Below are 17,799 nucleotides of genomic sequence, written 5' to 3' on the forward strand. Positions count from 1 at the left end.
TGAAGGGTTTTGACGTGTAAATAGCGCGGTGCTTCAGCTTCCCTCCTCCCGATGGCCGCTGAAGCGTGTGCTCTCCTTAACGCCTTCCTCTCACCTGGTTCGAGCACGTCAGCATGCTGGTCATCCTCCTGAACTGCGTCACCCTGGGCATGTTCCAGCCCTGCGAGGACGTGGAGTGCCAGTCGGAGCGGTGCACCATCCTGGAGGTAAGGACCCCACGCTGCCCGCTTGCCCGCAACATGTGGGGTGTGGCGGGTTGGCCATCTCGGGAGCTGGGACCCCCATCTTGTCCCTTTTCCCCAGGATCCAGCCGTGAAAGCCCTTCCCATAGGGATAGTTTTTCCAGTGCAAAGTCTGTCCTCTGAGGAGACCTGCTGCCACAGCCCTAGGTGAGACCCGAAGGCTGACTGATTTGGACTTACCCCAGCAAGATTCTTTCTTCACGCAACCAGTAAGGGTAGTGGGGGGCTCAAAACTGGTCATCCAGCTCCCACTGGAGGTGTTGAACGCTTTTTAATTACAGGACGGCCAATGCCGCAGGGAACCTCTTGCTCTCAGTCAGTCGGTTCCACCCCAGCCAGCTCACTGCCGGCACCTCTGGGATTGCTGCAGACTGGTCTGTGCCGTACGGCACCGGTGACTTTGCCCTTTCATTCCCTTCTTCACAGACAAAAAAGCACGGGCCGGGCCCATGCCTGCTCTCCTCTGCAGCAGAGCCCACCAGCTGCAGTGCAGCGTTGCCAGGTGCCAGGATAACTGACCTTCGGAAAACGCATGCATGTACGACGCTCAGAGACCCTTCTTGGCCACCTCAAACTTAGTAGGGCACCACGCTTGTCACTTCATCCCTCGCTGCGTCCTGGCAATCCCCTCACTGCCATATGCCCGCGGGATTTGTTTTGGAAGCACATCCCAGCAGCATCTGGTGTGTGGGCTGCACCTTGGCGCTGGGCTTCCTGCAGCAACTGCGTTCTCAGGCTTGGAACCAACTTCCCTTGTTCCTAATGCGTTACATCAACCAAGGCAGGGACTACCGACATGCGGTAGTGTAACGGGCTTGGTTCGTTTGCATCCCGCACAGATCTGCTGCTTTACTTCCCTTTGAGCATTTCAGCCATATGGCAAGGCCAGTGAGATCCTTCCAACCAGCCTCTCCTACCTCTTTCAAAGATTGGTCCAGACCTGCCTGCAAATGCCAGGAATAGCAGAGTTTCTCGTCAAACCCTCTTTCAACCTTAAAAGAGACTCTGTTAAATGCAGAGCCAAGTAAACCAGGTGAATTGAGAAGCCACTAGTTATGGAATGAGATCAGTTTTGGAGAAACTTGCCACCAGAGGCATCTAGCATAGGGATCGTCTCAGAGGGTCAGGCTCAGGGTTGGTGTGAAGCGGCATCCAGAGGTGGCTAGTCCATCTCCTGCACCAGAAAATGTCACGCTGCGGGCAGCTGTGGGCTAAGCTGCCCCCAGAGAGCCCACCAGAAAGCGTCCCATCTCTCCTGGAAGGCTACACTCCATGTGCCTGCCCGTTTTCTGCATCTATTCACCCCTGTGGGACTTTGTTTGGACAATGCCCATCCCTGCCAAAATGTCCAGGCAGACAAAGGGAATCCGGCCTGGATGAGGAGGTGACATTATTGAATGTTTGTTATTTGCTTCCTTCTTTTCATAATGTAATCAGGTTGCAACCACACGGCTTGCATGGTCTGTTCTCTCCAGAATAGACAATCCTAGAGTCTGCAAGGAGCCCAGGCCCTGAATTTGGTTTCTAATACCAGCTGAATGATTACAACATATTGAGCATATTTGCAAAAACCATAGGATTATCCTGAAGGGTTTGCAGGCAGAAAAGGGCTGGAAGTAAAGCCATCATTGTCCCTCCCCCGGTCACAGCTTGCAGGAGGGAATGGAAGCCAGAACATGAGGTAGAAAAGCCTGAACTCGTTTATGGAGGCGTTCGGATGCCAGTTATTAAATGAACTGAAATAATGGAGCAAAACTTCTGTGTAGTTTGTCAAGGGAAAGGTTGGTTGATAAAGCCAACAACCAGAGAAGATGGTGCTCACACACAGCCGTGCGGAGGTACATGCGTGTGCAGTGGGAATGTGACTTCCACATGGATGCTCTGTTAATTTTACCGTTAATCCACTCAGGCCTCAGTATGGAAGTGCCAGAGACACAATACCAAACGGTGTGGCCACGAAGAGAGTGGTTTGGACAGCAGCAGTCATGTCTGTAGATCAAGAAGTTCCTGTGCTTTATCAAGTCTCTCATTCAAAACAACAAAGCCTCGGCACGTGATTTAAAAGCAATCTGTATCTCCCGATGTTCAAGTTTACAGGCAACGTGTAGAGGAGTATTTGCAACAGAGTCCATTTCATGGTATTTTCAAGTATTACATCCACTTTTCATGCAAGTACCTGTAGTCTCCAGGAAGGCTGGAGAAACCACAGCTGTCCAAGTCCCCTCTACTCTACAGAAGTCATTCTTCAAGTAGAGGCTGAGGCATGTTCTATAGGGCAGCTATTGATTAATTTGCATACCTTTATTTTCTCCTCTTGTTTTCACGGTAATCTAAAATCCAAAATTTTGACCTTCATCAAGAGGCTCCTGCGTTGGGCACACAGGCTTGCCAGCAGGATGCCCTGAGCTTCTGCACCACGACAAACCGCTCCAGGCGTTCCTCATGCGCAGCAGAACTGCCTTAAAGTTACTGTCAGCCTCTGCTCAGTGTGCACATTCTGGGTCTGTGGGTAGGAACCTGGTCCCTTTGGGAATCCGTGAAGGCATCAGAGGTGAAGCACATCCCCCTGAGTTAGATGGGACAGATTCTTTCTAGGAGGTATAAGCTGCCCAGTCTGGAAACGCAGCTTCCACTGCAGGTTGCTGGGACCTCACAGACCCAACCACAAGCTGCTGTTGAGTGCATAGGCTTTAAATGCCAAGAAAAATACCCAGCCCGTACAACAGTGATGTCTTTGTGTCTTTCTCAGTAGATGAATGGAAGCTGCTAATGCTTCCCGGGCGGTGGGCTGGCCCTGGAGCTGTGCTCGGGGGTTGCCGTCACCCATCGGGTGTCGTGGGTTTTATTCCCGAGTTCGGTAGGTAGCACTTTGGCACCGGTGCTTTGCCTTGCAGCATCTGCCAGGGTGTAGAGTGCCTCTGCGGTGGGAGCGCTCGTGTCTCTGCTTACCCTTTCCCTGATAAGACAGCACGGCAGAACTGACTGTAATAATCTTTTACTGGTCTCCAGGCATTTGACGACTTCATTTTCGCTTTCTTTGCGGTGGAGATGGTCATCAAGATGGTGGCTCTGGGGATCTTCGGGCAGAAGTGTTACCTTGGAGATACGTGGAATCGCCTGGACTTCTTCATCGTGATGGCGGGGTCAGTAACAAAGCCTCATAAATTTGCTCTTCGCGGTGAAAGCAAGAAAACCCCAGGGAGCCAGATCTGTAGGTTGTCCTGGCTGGTTTTCATAACGACTTCTGAAAACTGCCAGGCTCAAGCCAAGGCAAAGTTTCACAAGTCTTGTTTGGTTTCACCTCTGGCAACCGTGCCGGATTATGGGGTGGGGTATGAATGTCAGGGCAAAAGGCGTTGGGTTTTCAGTAGCAATCCTTTTGCCAGTGTCATCTCTTGTTAAAGCAAGCGCACGCTGATTTAGTCCTTGCGATGGCCAGTATGTCCCAGTGCTCGTGGTTGAGACTGCTGTCTCCAGAACGGGTGGAAAAAACACACAGGAGCTCAGCCCTGCTCCTGCCATGTGACACCATTAGAATGATGCAGAGAGGCAGAAATTGGCCAAACAAGGAGAATCTAGCCCAAAAATCTGGTTCAGAAGGTTGAAATCCCAGTGGAAGAAGCGGGCCAGGAGTTGACCCAAATTACAAATGCATGCAAATGCCTTCTGTAAACTTCTCTTGGTTTACATTTTAATACCATCTCCCACAGCTGCTTATTTGTGCAGGATGTGTTGGTAAACAGATATAAGGAAAAACTGGGTGCTTTTGACACCAGTTCCATCACACCCATAGGGAAAAACTGAGTGGACTAAAAGCTTGGCAAGTCTAAAACTTTTTTCTGTAAATAAATGGATTTTAGAAACCCCAGGCTCTCTGGCTTGCTTAGTATCCCTAAAAAGGGATAGACTGCTTTAATTACAGAGCTCTGCCTTATTTCTGAATTCCTGGGTTTGTAATGACCAGCCTGGGGTTAATTAGAACATTCCTGTAATATGTTGGGGCATTTCTACCCTTGCATTAGTGATGTACAATCTTCACTGCACTAATGGAGTTTTGTTTTGCTCCATGTCATTTGTCTGGAATACAATTAGGAATGGCCTTGCTGTTTTGAATAAAACATGAGATCTCCTGAGCGGGGCTTCCTTTGAACCCGTGTGCGCTTACAGCCCAGGAGAGAACAGCAGGGACAACAAAAAAGCAGTTAATTATTTTTTCTTTCCAAAACTGCTGCAGCATTTAAGCCAGAAATAGTAGGGGAAGAGCAAGGCTGTGGTTGCAGGGGGAACTCGGGATCAGAGATCCGCTATCCATCACCAAGGCGCCGACAGTGGTTCCCCACACTGAGCCTGCAGGACGAGCTCTCCTGACGGGTGAGCAGGGGCTCCCCCCATCATCAAACAGATCATCCCAGCGAAGAGGGAGAATAAAATAGCACGTGCAGGCAGAAAGGCTGAGCTCTCTTCATACCCCAGAGTCAGGTTTGGCACCAGGATCTTTGTTCACATAGCACCTGGGGCGAGGGGGAATGTGGCTGGTAAGTCAATTTGGTAGTTTTCCAGGGCATTTCCCCACTCTCCGTGGCTGGCATATGTTTGAGAGGAATGAAAACGGCAGAAGGACCAGGAGACCCTGACGGGAAGCCCTGCTGCCAGTCTGGCGTTACTCAGGCTGAAGATGAAAAGAGGAATAGCCCCTTCTCGGGCCGATCCTGGGCCATCTCCAGATGATTTTGGTGTATTTGAGCCATACCTGTGACATTATTTCCCATCTCTCAGAAGAGAGGCTGGTCTGGGGGCTGGGCTGGCCGGTAACGCTGGTGGAGGGCAAGGAGAACCTGTGTGATGGGCTGGGGTTGTCCACCTCTCCCACCTTTCCAACCGATCCAGCAAAACTGGTCGTGGTTTTAGCAGGGAGCACACTACTGGAGTAACAAGAATTGCCTCTTCCAGCAAGTGGATGGATGTGATGAAGTTATGATGAGGCTTCTTCTGATAAGAAGGGAAACAAGTGATAGGTAGCGCTGCCTACTTTGTCCCATTCAGTCTCCTCGAATAAGCCGATCTGGCTTCCTAGCAAGTATACCAAGGAGAGCGGAGGGTAAGCAGGGAAGCTACAAAATAAACATATCTTCTGCCTCTAGCAACAGATTGTGTCTGAAGTTTGTTCCAGCACTGAAAGCCCTTTCATGTTTTGCTCGCCTGAGAAATGTACCCTGGAAAATTTCAGACCGAAAGGAGCTTACAAGCTTTCAGTCTGTCCAGCAGCCAAGTTGAAAGCATTTCCCGAGCACCAAGACTGTTGTCCACAAGAGCTGAAACCAGAGAGGTTTCCTGTGCATCCAGTCCCTGGAGATGTTGCAGGCTCATATGACATGCTTTGGACATCTTTAACTTGACAGGTGAAGGACTGGAAACTGTTCAGGGTAGAAGACATCGCAAAGGCTTCTGCCTTCTTTTTTTCAGTACCCAGAGGCTGTAGGGAATTACCTACCAAATGCTGGTCCACCCAGACCTCCCGTCCCTGTAGAGCCAAAATCTCCAGCTCCAGCAGGTTTCCATCAGGCTTTTCCAGGGTATTTCTTGGTTTACAAGTGTGGTATGAGAACAGGACCCCAATCTTCACCTTGACAAAGAAACCTTTGACTTTTTCATGAAGGTTTCAACTGTTTTCACTGCTTGTAGAAGGTCCGGTCTGGAATCTATCAAGTGTTGCAGGTTGGCTTCAGTGGGCAATGTAGATCGCCCTAAGATTTACTTTCAAATCCTAAATGGAGTATCACGGAAGTCCAAAGTATCAGGGGCAAAAAGTCTGTTTCCTACAACAAATCCTGGATTATTCATCTTTTATCAGCTCCCTTGAAACTCCCAGGGCCAAGTAAAAGTGAGGCCCCAGGAGCTGGCCCTTTAACACGCTAACAGTCGCCCGTGCTCTCTGGAGTACAAAGCCAGCTCCCAGTGGAGCATTTCATACTCCTTTTACACGCTATTAGTAGTTCAAAAACTGTATCGGTTACACTAAAATCCACTTACTCAGCCACCCGATAAATTGTGAGCGTGCTGCGTTGGGACCGCGCCAGCCAACAGGTTCAGGCTTCGGCACTGTTCGCTCCAGGGACTTTAAACAATGCTTCGTCTATTCTTGCGAGGTCTGTTCAGAGCAGACACCTGGTGCTGGCTCCGGCCCCTCGAGGCAGGTGTGAACGGGCATTTCCGATGGCTTTCCCGCTGTGTGGTCCTTCGTGCGGCTCCGGGCTGCTTCCCCTGCTCTGCTCCTCCTGCTCATGAACACGCCTTAGATTTAAAACCTGTTTTCATGCCGTGCTGATTTTTAAAGCTATTCATCCCGTTTGGCTCAGTTCCTACGTGCAAGCTTTAAGTTGGTTTTGATTTATAAAGACTCACTAACTACTTCAGGAAAAAAAAAAAAAAAAATCTCTGGAAGGCTGTCACTAAAAGCGGCTCAAATCACCGGAGCCTCTGCACGGCAAATTAAGGCTAACGGGCCAAAGTCACCTCAGCGCAATGCCAGTGATACCGCAGCGTTACACCAAACAGCTTCAGGACAAAGCTGGAAGAGAAGCAAAGCTCAGAACATCGAGATATTCCCGATTCAAATTTGTAGAGCAGGGCGAGGCATCAAATATGAAGCGCATGGCTCCGGCAGAGCAGGGCGTGGGCACGGGCACACAGGCAACGAGGCAAGGCTGGCCCGAAACCAAACCTCCCTCTGCCGTTGCCTGAAATCCATTCGGCTCTTGCTTCTTGACGGCACGTAGCGATTTCGGTCCGTTCTGGCTGCGGGATGCTTCAGCTGGAAACCGCTTTCCTCTAGAGCGCCTGGTTGCCGCAGTTTGGCTCATGTTTGCCTTCCTCCTCCCATATTTGTTTGTTTGTTTAAAAACTAAACAAAACAAAAGCTCTTTCTCCGTGGGATCCGACAGCTTACTCGCAGGGTTGCTTTTGATGCTGTTATGTTATTTGAACAGGCGTGGTGAGAGATTTGTGATATATTTACAAGTGCTTCCCTGTAGTCAAACTCATAAATTGTAATTACAGCCATGCTAACTAGCCATAACCCCATTAAAAAACCAACACTATACACATTTGCCACTCATTGCTATAAAAGAGCAGGAAAACTGACTTGCCTTAACATCCTTCCCAGCCTGGGAGAGAAATGTTTACGTGAAACGGAGACGGAGCATGAAAAAGAAAATGTTCCCTATTCTTAATAATAAAATGGAAACCAAACTACTTTAACATCATTTGTCAGCTTGGTTATTCACATTTTTGTCAGAGGCGGGGAGATAAGCTGGTGTGAAAATACGCTGGGGTGCTAGTAGGGGGTATAATATCAGAAGCATCTTCTTGACGTGGAGGGGTACGGAGTTGCGCAGTAATCTCCCCAGCAAGGCTGCGGATGTGCCGCCAGCCGGAGCGCGGTAAGGTAGCGGAAAGGGAGAGCAGCATAGCTGCGGGAGCCGAGCAGGTAGTTGGGGGCTCCCCCTCTGCCCCGATTCCCGTGGCCCCGACTCCGCAGCTCCATGCCGTGCCACGTCCTGCTTTCCGATGCGTTACCTGTGCCTGCAGCCCGTTAGCCCGGGAGCACATCTGCCAGCGTCGCCGCTCGTGCGGGTATTTTCAGTCTCTTAGAGGCTAAAATATCCCTTGTATTCCCCATTGGCAGCATGACGCACATTATGAGCTGCAAACACACAGTGGGGGGGGTTGGAAGCCTGGGCTCTGCGCACAGGTAGCAACAGCCCCGAGCAGGGGGGTGCCCAGAGACCGAGCATCCCACGTCCTGACACCTCTCCTCCTTCCCCTCGCAGCATGATGGAGTATTCTCTGGACGGACACAACGTGAGCCTGTCCGCGATCCGCACCGTCCGGGTTCTTCGGCCGCTACGAGCCATTAACAGGGTCCCAAGTAAGTTACACCGTCATCCGCGCCGCCGCCGCGCCGCCGGGCTGGCCGCGTGCTAAGCCTTGCGGTAGCAGTCTACTTTCCTGCTGCTGACAGCAAGTTCATTTATTTTAATTTTTAACAGCAAGTTAGATATCATTTATTATGATTATCAGTGTTAGTAAAGGGCAAGGGTTATTTTATAGATTTTATACCTGGGGGCCCCAGATTTTCATGACTGTTTTCCAACGTTTTTGTGAACTCTCCGAGGCAAGTAACTCTCTGCTCCTAGTGCGAAGTAAACAACAAAGTTCCTATAAAGAAAGGGGAAAGGTCATTTCTAAGAAGGATCTTCCTGCCCTGGATGGGTTCACTTTCCCCGCTCTTTCCATTTCTTTGTGTTCAGGATTCGAAGCGCAGCAGCGTCCGTTGCTGGTAAAATACCACAGAGGTTTTGCTGTCATGTAGAACAAAATTGGGTTCATCCACGACAGAAAGTTCAAGTGGCCCGTAAATCCATTTTCAAGTGGCTTCAGCTGCTTGTCTTCTAAATCCAATTTGAAAGACGAACCAACAAGTTGAAATAATTTCCTGCCGGAATCAGCCGTCCGCTGAATCCTTTGCAAGGTACTAATTTCATAGCGCTTTCATAATTTTTTAACCAAAATCCACTCAATTCGAAATGCAGCGGCATTGTTTGGAAATCATAGAGGTACCTTGCAAAAAAAAAGAGTACATTTTCTGCATTTTTTAAGAGCGCGTTTGAGTGGCACAGCCCTACCAGTCCTCGCTGAACATCCTGCCTAGATTAATTACCCGTCGCGTTGGCACATCCAGGGACCGCAGAACAAACTCCCCCAGAAGGGTTTCGGTTCCAGTACCCCAGATGAACATGCAAGGGAACAGATGGATGTTTACTCACAGGAGTCTTTCAACTTTCCCTCTGAGCTCAAATTCTTCAGGATTTTTCTTTTAAAAAAAAAAACAAAAACAAAAAAAACCCTGTAAATTCGACAGTGACACCATTAGAAGTTAAAAACAAGACAAAGAGAAACGAGAGGCTAAAAGGAACCAGGAAACCCTCCGGAGCTTTGTTTCCTAATGCGGTTTTGTTGCCAGGGTTTCGGAGCAGCCCAAAAGCACAACACAAAGTTTTCCTCCAGGGTTTTGAGCGTGGTGGCTCCGTGGCCTCGCTGGGACGGGGAGGGGCGGAGGGACGCTGGCACGTGCTCGGCAAGGACCCCCGCCGAGGTTTCGGTTCGGGTCGAGGATCAGGCTTGCTCTGATGTTATTTAAATCCACGAAGCCCTTCGTAGCTCTCCCTTGAAATAGTGGGAGTCTCAAGCTGGGATTCAGCTGGGCTGAGAGCAGAAGCCGGGGGAATTTGAGGACTTACATGCCTATTAAACTGAGGTCCAGGGATCCAAATGCCTCCAGGTCTAGGTCAAATTTTGATCTGGGTCCAGCTTGTGTTTTTCTTCCTCAGGAGCCTGATATTGAAGCTTTGAAGTGAGCCTTTTAGGCTTTCTTCCGCTTCACTTGCCACTTTGATTTTTGTTAATTTTTTTTTTTCAAAAGACAGGCAATAGAAAAACTTTGATTTTTTTGTTAATAATATGTGAGATTAAATCCAAAGAGCTCAATCCGTGCTTGGAGTCTGGTGGCTCAGCTTGATGAGCAGCTAGGCTGGTCTTACAACACTACCAGTGTCTTGAACAAGTGCCAGGGCAGGATTAGTATTCTTAGAAATATCTTGGTTCCTGGAGGGCAGATAATCACAGACTTTACTTCTTTACGAGACACTAACTCCATCCACTTTTAACATCAGTCCTTCTACTGTTTCAGACTGATGCCTGATATAATCCAGGGTCTGCAGAGAACGGATAACGACAGCCCTGTATTTTGTTGTATTTTTGCCGTTTCCGGCAATAAGAGAGTTACGTTTCTCGTCTTTCATCCATGAGGATGTTACAGCTTAGCGGGGGGAATTACCTCGGATGTTCACCGCATCCCAGCCAGCAGCGCGGCAGCAGGTCCCGCTCAGCCCCGTCCCCAGCGCTGGCACAGCGACGCTCCCCCGGCCACCGCGCCGCTGGCGGGAGCAGGGTTTTGGTCACAAAAGGACATCGAGCAGATACGAATTACGGCTGGGTCAGAAGAGATGAGCCTGGCGTTCAGCTGCAGGCACAGGGGAAGCGGGGAGCCAGGAGAAATACCCCGGTGATTTATCCCTGTGATGCCTGGGCACTTCCCTGGGTTCCAGCCAGTGCTATTAGCTCTTGGCTTCCAGGCACAATAAATTCACCCACAAGATTATTTTGTTTTTATTTTATTTGTTAAGAAAAGAAAGGAGAACCCCAGCCAATAAAAACATCACCTCTATTAGAAATTATTCCTTGAAAATGACTGGAAAAATACAATTCCTGCGACTTTTATGTTTGGCAAGGGCTGTAGTTAGGGATTTTTTTTAGCAGTGGTTACTGTTTTTTCAAATCCATTTTACTGCTTTATTTTTATTTTTCTACTATGCAGTTTAAACCAGGCATCACATGGAATGGGAACGAAAAGAAATCCTGATCCTCGTTTCAGCCTAGCCGATGCTTGTGCTCTTTTCCCATGGCACACTTGACATTCTGCTGAGAGCCCAGAGCACCCTTAGCGGATAGCGAACAGATGGATTCAATCTCGAGAACGGTGCCACTAAACAACCCAAAATACCAAAAGTAGCTGAGCGGAAAAAAGTTGTCTGGCACAGGGAGATAAATTTTAACCATTTTTGGAAAAAAAAGAGCGAGGATATTAGTGAGGGGCGGGGAGGGGAGAGAGAAGAAAAGCCCAGCATCGTCTTTCCAGTGGGAATTGAGACTTTTCTGCTTTTCCAAAGATAGATTTGCAAGGCGAGTCTGAAGGGCAGTGCTGTGGGATGTGCTCCTGGGGGCTTACGATGACAGCACGTGTTGGGAGCAAGCGTTAATCAAACCCCCGTTTGCCTCCTGCTCTGGGTTTCCCCCTGCGCGTGGAGCGGAGGCCGGTGCTCTCCCCTCGGCTGGCACTGGCGCTGCGGTGACGGGACGGCGGGGATGCTGGCCAGCGTCCCGCGCCCGTGGCGCTCGCCGACGCAGCCTGGCTGCCAGCGCCGTGTCCCTTCCCCGCGGGGTGGCACTGGCGCCGGGGCGGCACGGGGACAGGGCTTGGAGGGCAGCCGGCGGGGCTGGCATGGGGCTGGGCGCCAGGATCGCGGCTGCTCCAGTGAGGCATCCACTGCCGGCGTCAGCAGCGGGGGAGCCGCGCCGGAGCCAAGACGCAGCTGGGCATGGAGACCTTGAAAGTCTCTTGCCCTGGGATGCAGAGGTTGTTACTCACACCTCATTATTTATTAGCGCAGACTTCTTGGCCAGGGCGGTTTATCCACTCGTGCCGTGCTGACAAGGTAACGTCGGTTCCGGCCCTGCTTGGCCGGGCTGCATTTCCGCTGGCAGAGCGACACGAGGAGGGGGTACAGCGGCGTGACGGGGCTCCGGCTCCTGCAAGCGCTGCCTGCCATGGCCTGGGAGGTGCCGGATCGGGCAGGCACTGCCGTCCTGGAGGCTCTGCTCCTCCCAACACCCATCCCTGGGCTCTGCGGGTGCCAGGCTGCAGCCCGCGGCGGCACTGAGTTAGCAGGAGCGGCATCAGGCGTGACTTGGGAGCTGGCTGAGGGAAGAAGCCAGCGTGGAAGTTGGTGGGGGAAGAGAGACTGCGTTAGCGTAAATGCCGCTGTCTGTTCAAATGGGGTGACTAATGGAGAGCAGCATCCTGCCAGGGGAAATGGAGGGAGAAAAAGCTCCACAGAGGCAGGCAGGAAAAAGTGTTTGCGGAGCAGCATTTTGGTGGCATAAAAGGCCTCCAAAGGCGGCAGTGTCGCCTTACCCAGCAGCTGCATTGATTTCCACCATGTCAGAAACTTGAGTCCTGCTCTGTGCTGAGCGCCGGGCTCCCAAGGCTTGGTTTCTGGTTTTATTCTTTTCTATAACTTAACATTTGCCTTTGCCTCTTCCTCTTTTCATTATTTCTCCTCTCATCAGTTATCAGCTGTTGAAATGATGGCTGGTCGGTGTCTCAGAGGTTCATTTAACCTCTGTTGAACTGCTGAGTTGCAAGTCATTATTCCCTTTTTATTCCTGTTTTACCCTTGAGTTTGAAGGTGCCCTGATGTGTGAGATGGGGCAGCCCCAGGTGCCAGCCCAGTCCCTGCCTCCTTGCCCAGTCTTTCAGGGGCAGCAACACTGGGAGCATGCTGGATGGGGATGCAAGGGTTAGCTGAGGGTCTGCAAGGCTGACTCATTGATCTTAATTAGGGTGAAAGAGTTTGTGCAGAAATCAGCATTTCCCTGGCAGCAAAGGTGTGGGGGGAGCCCCTGCTCGGAACACAGGTTCATAGGGAGCAGAGAGGTGCGGGACTGGCCGGGAAGGTCTCAGAATCACAGAATCACTAAGGTTGGAAAAGACCTCTAAGACCATCAAGTCCAGCCATCAACCCAACACCCCCATGCCCACTAAACCAGGTCCCAAAGTGCCACGTCTACACGTTTTTTGAACACTTCCAGTGCTGGTGACTCCACCAGCTCCCTGGGCAGCCTGTGCCAATGCTTGACCACCCTCTCGGTGAAGAAATTTTTCCTAATATCTAGTCTCCCTGCCTCCCATGCAGGAGGAGGGGAAGGGAGCAGAGCTGAGAGCTTTGCTTAGAGGCAGAAACATTTGCATCCTGCTTTCCCCCCTCAAAACAGTAAAAATTTCTCCTGCCTCCCCTGCTTGGCAGTCCTGCAAGCTTTGGAGCGTCATCGGCTCTCAGCTGCTGGTAGTGGCCAGCAAGAAGAGGAGTCCTCCGTGGAAGAGTTGCTGTTGACGGAGGAGGCCCAGAGAGCAGCCACAGCTATCATCCTACACAAGGCTCTGTATTGTTTAGGGAAACAATTTGTGTGATTCATGAGAGATGTTCAATATGTTTATAAATATATATTTTGACAATTTCTCTGGAGGCTGATGGTTTGCGGGGGCGTTTCTCCAGGAAAGACTGTCTTGCAGCTTTGCCCATGTTTGTGTGTCGAGTGCTGTGTTACCGAAAACGTCTGAAAATCCCACTCTTAAGTCCACCCTTTGGAGATACGCTGTTTGTTCCCATGTTGCTGCTAAACCTTTTGCACTCTTTACCTTCCTTTTCAGCCTTGAGATTTAGGGGAAAACATCAACATCCCAGTTCTTCTGCCCAGGATGCGCTGGCTGCATGACCAAGCCGAGAGCAGCTGGGATCGGTGTGGCATTTGCGCTCTCCCTGTCAAAGGGCTCCTCTAACCTGTTTTCTCCTTCTCCCCACAGGTATGCGAATACTCGTCACCCTGCTGTTAGATACTCTGCCTATGTTAGGCAACGTCCTTCTCTTGTGCTTCTTTGTCTTCTTCATCTTTGGGATTGTCGGTGTGCAGCTCTGGGCAGGGCTGCTGAGAAACAGGTGTTTCCTAGACAGGAATTTTGCAATGTAAGTACAGCAAAAAAAATCTCAACCTTTTCTTCCTTTCTCCCTCTCCCCTACCGGAGAAGGAATCCCCGGCGGTCAGCAAGGTTAGCGTCCAGCCGGGATGCAGCCAGGGCCGGATCCGGCAGCACATGGGTGAGAGTGTGACATGACCGTGCCGCCCAGCTGCAATGGCAGCTCTTAACAGGGCTGTCTTCTTGACTCGCAAGGTTGTTGGCTTCAGGACTCCGAGTCTGGCTAGGTACTTTTTTTATGAAAAACCCCCACTTGTCAGCAAGCTACTGAGGGTTTGGAGTGGCTCCCTCATGTTTTCACTCTGCACCCGAAAGACAAGGATGTTAGTGGTTTGGATTATCTCTGTCCAAGGAAGCTGAGATCCCTGACTCTGGGAATTGGAAAATTTAGAACAAGGAAAAGCATTAGACCTCTCCTAAAATTGCCAGTTCCCAAAAAAATCCATGTCTGGGAGGTCAGCTAGCACACCACACCACCTGGCAGTGGGTTGATGAGACGTTCTGCATGCTGGTACAGACAGCACCATGGAGATGCTGCTGAAACACGCAAATAACTCTTTGTAGGTGTATTAAGATAAGAAGCTTGATGTGAAAGGCATTAAAGACATTTGTACACAACTCTCATCCTGGCACAGGCATCAGGGATGGGCAGGACATTTGATCATCAGCTCTTTTGGATGCAAACTTTAGTTTTGGTCCTTCCTAGCTAGACAGTTGCATGGACCAGCATCCCTGCCAGGTGCTGAGGGTGCTAATAGGCCTTAATTCCCCTGATGAGCCTCACCTAGGACCCACACCCACACCCTGCCCATGGCCCAGGAGCTCTATTTAAGCTCAGCCTGTGCTCTCTCAATTCTGGTTTGAGCTGTGCTGTTGGTGTGCCTGTCTCTAGCTCTTTGTTCCTGGTTTCTTTGGCTCCTGAGTTCCCTTGCTGGGTCCTGGATGTGGTTCATCACTTGCCATGTCTGGGGCTTTGAAGGGACTCTGCTGCCAGCCCTGGGCTCTGCCTGCTGTGTTCAGACTCTGCAGGTGCTGCTGGCACTGGGATGACCCTTGGCTCCTGGCTTATCCTCTGGCATGGGACAGTCCTGCTCTTGCTGCTCCCCAGCATGACACTGTGTTTGGGCTGTTCTACACTTGCCTGTTCAGAGGTGCAATGTAAGGATGCACCTTAAAACCCGCCAGCATATCAAAATGAAGTGCAGCCTGCAAGCTTCTGTGGAAAATGGAGGTCTGCCTGGGAAAATCCTTCTGAAGGGCTCCTGTCAGAGCCTGCAGGAGATGTCAGTGGCTCAGAGGTGAGGAAATGCCTGAGGCCAGCTAATCAGGGCAACTCTAGCTCTGTAAGACAAGATAGAACCTGTAATTTTATCTGTTTGTAATCATCTGCTGTCTATAACTCGTATTGTGTCTGGAAGACAAGCAGAGATTATCCCTTAACTCTACCCCAGGTCCTGTTCCTGCCTCTCACTGGTTAGTCCTGTGGCTTTCAGCTCTCTGATCCTTCCTCTGTGCTGCAGACCATCTCTGGTGGTGCTTACTCATCCCATCAGAGATGCTGAAAGGCAGAAAATCAATGAGTCTGCCATGTGTGTATGCGTCTGCTCCTGCATCTTGATGCTCCAACCTCATTGCTCTCCTGCACCCACAGCAGGTATTTGATGATCGTCAAGACCCTCCGTCACTCAGAGCAATCCCTGAGCTGTCATTTCAAAGCCCAAGGCTGTGTTAAAGTTGTGCTCGCGTGGCCCCATTGCACGGGGCAGGCGCCGTGCGCAGGCAGTGCTTTGAGCACAAGGAGCACAGAGCTGTAATTAGCTTCGGGAGTCCCTCTCATCTCTTTGGCCAGGTTTCTAAAATCCTGTGTGATTTCCTGCAAAGCAAAGCTTTAAAAATTAACCACAAGGGAAACGTTTGCTAAGTAGAGATATTAAGCAGTCCCAAGGAAAGCAGACTGTTATGTAATGGCCATTAGCAGCATCAAAGGTGTCGCAGGATTTTCTGATCAGGGTCTTGGTCCTGGTCACTGAAGGCAAAATCAGGCTCCCTGTGCTAAGCCTTGGGACCTGTGCTTGAAGGGGCAGGAGGTTTGTGAGAGATCTTCTCCTTCCCACTTCACCACAGCTCTGCACTGGTTCCTGGGTGCCCCCCAGCAGCAGGTAGCAGTGAATTTGGGTGGCTGTGGGCTATCATATGGCCAAGTCCTGTTGCTTGATGCCCTGTGCTCAGGGATACTGTGAACAAAGTTATAGTGTTCCAGAGAAATTTGGAGAAATGAGGCTTCTGGCATGCCCATGGGGCAGCTCTGTTGCAGGACAGGGCTACTCCAGCTCTGCTGGTGCCAGTGTCAGTGTAACAAATGTGGGTTGCTCTGGTACCAGCACCCAGACTGAAGCTACTGGTTTGGTCTCTGTTTTGCTGGGTTAGCTTCAGACCTGAGAAACCTGGCTGCAATGAACCAGTCCCTGTATATCCCAGGTTGATTGGAGCCTGGTGTGAAAGTTTTGGGGAATCCAGGTGAAACTCTTCCCATCTTTTTGGTTATTCCTGATTCATTCTCCTGAATCCATAGTTCTAGTCATTGGGATATGGTTCACCGCTGCAGTGGTCTTTAACACCCCAACAGCAAGTTCTACAAGGGGAAAAGGCATGGAGTAACTTTGGTGTGGCAGTAACAGGGAAAGCACTTTGGGGTTACATTGTTCTGCTATTGTAAAGAAGGGCTAAAATATACAGCACTGGGCTAAAAAACCAACAGGTCCTGCTGACCAGCAGGAAGATGCCATCTGCCTGCAAGACAGTGTGGAGATACAGGCAAAGTCAAGCCCTGGGTTGGAGTGGAGAGGGTTCATCACTCCGTGTGCATGTTCCATCCCTGTGCCAAGCTGTCATGCTTGGCATCAGTGCTGGAGAGCCCTGACCATCCTTCCCCCTTCCAGAGAAAGCTGCCACAGAGAACAGTAACGCCAATAAAACCTTCACACAGGGGATGCAGGATTAAAGTTAAGCTCTGGTTTTGGTTAGAAGTAGAATAATGGAATGATGAAATGGTTTGAGTTGGAAGGGACCTTAAAGATCATCTAGTTCCATCCCCCCTGCCATGGGCAGGTGTGCCTTCCACTAGATCAAGTAGAAGTAAAAAGAATAGAGCTCTGCGGGAAAGAGGGAATAAGATTCTGGTCATTTGGTTTTGTCTGCCAAGTCCCACTAAATCCCAATGTTGTCCTCAGCCTAATATAATGTTTACCAGCCCTTCAGCAGGTTGCGAGGGGCTGGAGGTGCTGTGCGCCTGGGTTGGGACTGAGCAGATGGTGGTCCTGGTTCAGATTTTCCTTACAGCCCCATGAAAAGGAAGACCTGAGTTATTGGCAGGACTCACCTTGGTGGTGGTGTTAAACCCTGCCAGGTGAAAACAGAACCACTTTAAAGTGAGGGTGAGCATCTGAATGCAATCCAGGGTGCCAGGCAAGGAAGGGTCATAGCCCCAAAAGTTTTCTAGAGTGTAAGTGTAAGCAAGCTTAGAGACTGGTGCTTCAAATATAGTTTCTTATCTGCTACATGCTTCTTTGCATACTTGCTGCCAGCAGCTTTCTGGGCCATTCAACTTTACAGCAGGCATCAGTTGGAAGAAGTGACTTTGATTTTGCCATCATTCTTCTTCCTGTGGAAACCTTTTCTTTTAAATCCCCCTTGAAAGTAGGCTGCTTCAAGTAAAGAAACTATTTTAAAATATAGTACATCCTGACAAAAAATTTGGGGACTTCTTTGAGGTGCACTGGAAATATCTGCTTTCTCTCTCTTTGAAAATTGCGCTGTTGCAAAGTAAAATCATGCTGGAAGGAGATTTTATTCAGGACACTCTTTTAGTAGTGACTTCGAAGGAATTAGAGGCAGTTACTGGGCTGTTGCAGTAGTGAGCTGGCAAGCAATAAACTGGAGTGGGTCACTGCTGTTCGGGGCATGTGAGAAGCTGTCACTCCCCGGCCAGCCCTGGAGACCAGAGTGGTGCTTCAGAGGTCTCTGGTGGCTCAGACACCTCCTCACCCCCCCGGGGAGCTCGCTGGCTGGACTGCCCTTCCCCTGGCATCGCACAGCAGTGGGGAATGGCAGTGCCAGGATGGTCTC

General features: G+C 50.3%; 1 protein-coding gene across 1 annotated transcript in view; it reads left to right on the forward strand.

Annotated features, from left to right (window-relative positions):
* CACNA1H (calcium voltage-gated channel subunit alpha1 H) overlaps positions 1-17,799 on the forward strand; it is a gene marked incomplete at its 5' end in the record, with an annotated part of 256,893 nt that overhangs the window by 129,106 nt on the left and 109,988 nt on the right. The window contains 4 exons of the mRNA XM_082006716.1: positions 95-206; positions 3,252-3,385; positions 8,072-8,169; positions 13,504-13,663. Of these exons, the coding sequence (XP_081862842.1) occupies positions 95-206; positions 3,252-3,385; positions 8,072-8,169; positions 13,504-13,663 (504 nt within the window). The remainder of the gene's footprint in view (positions 1-94; positions 207-3,251; positions 3,386-8,071; positions 8,170-13,503; positions 13,664-17,799) is intronic.

The sequence above is a fragment of the Phaethon aethereus genome (assembly GCF_964289735.1).
Source record: "Phaethon aethereus genome assembly, chromosome: 15".
Classification (NCBI taxonomy): Eukaryota; Metazoa; Chordata; class Aves; order Phaethontiformes; family Phaethontidae; genus Phaethon; species Phaethon aethereus.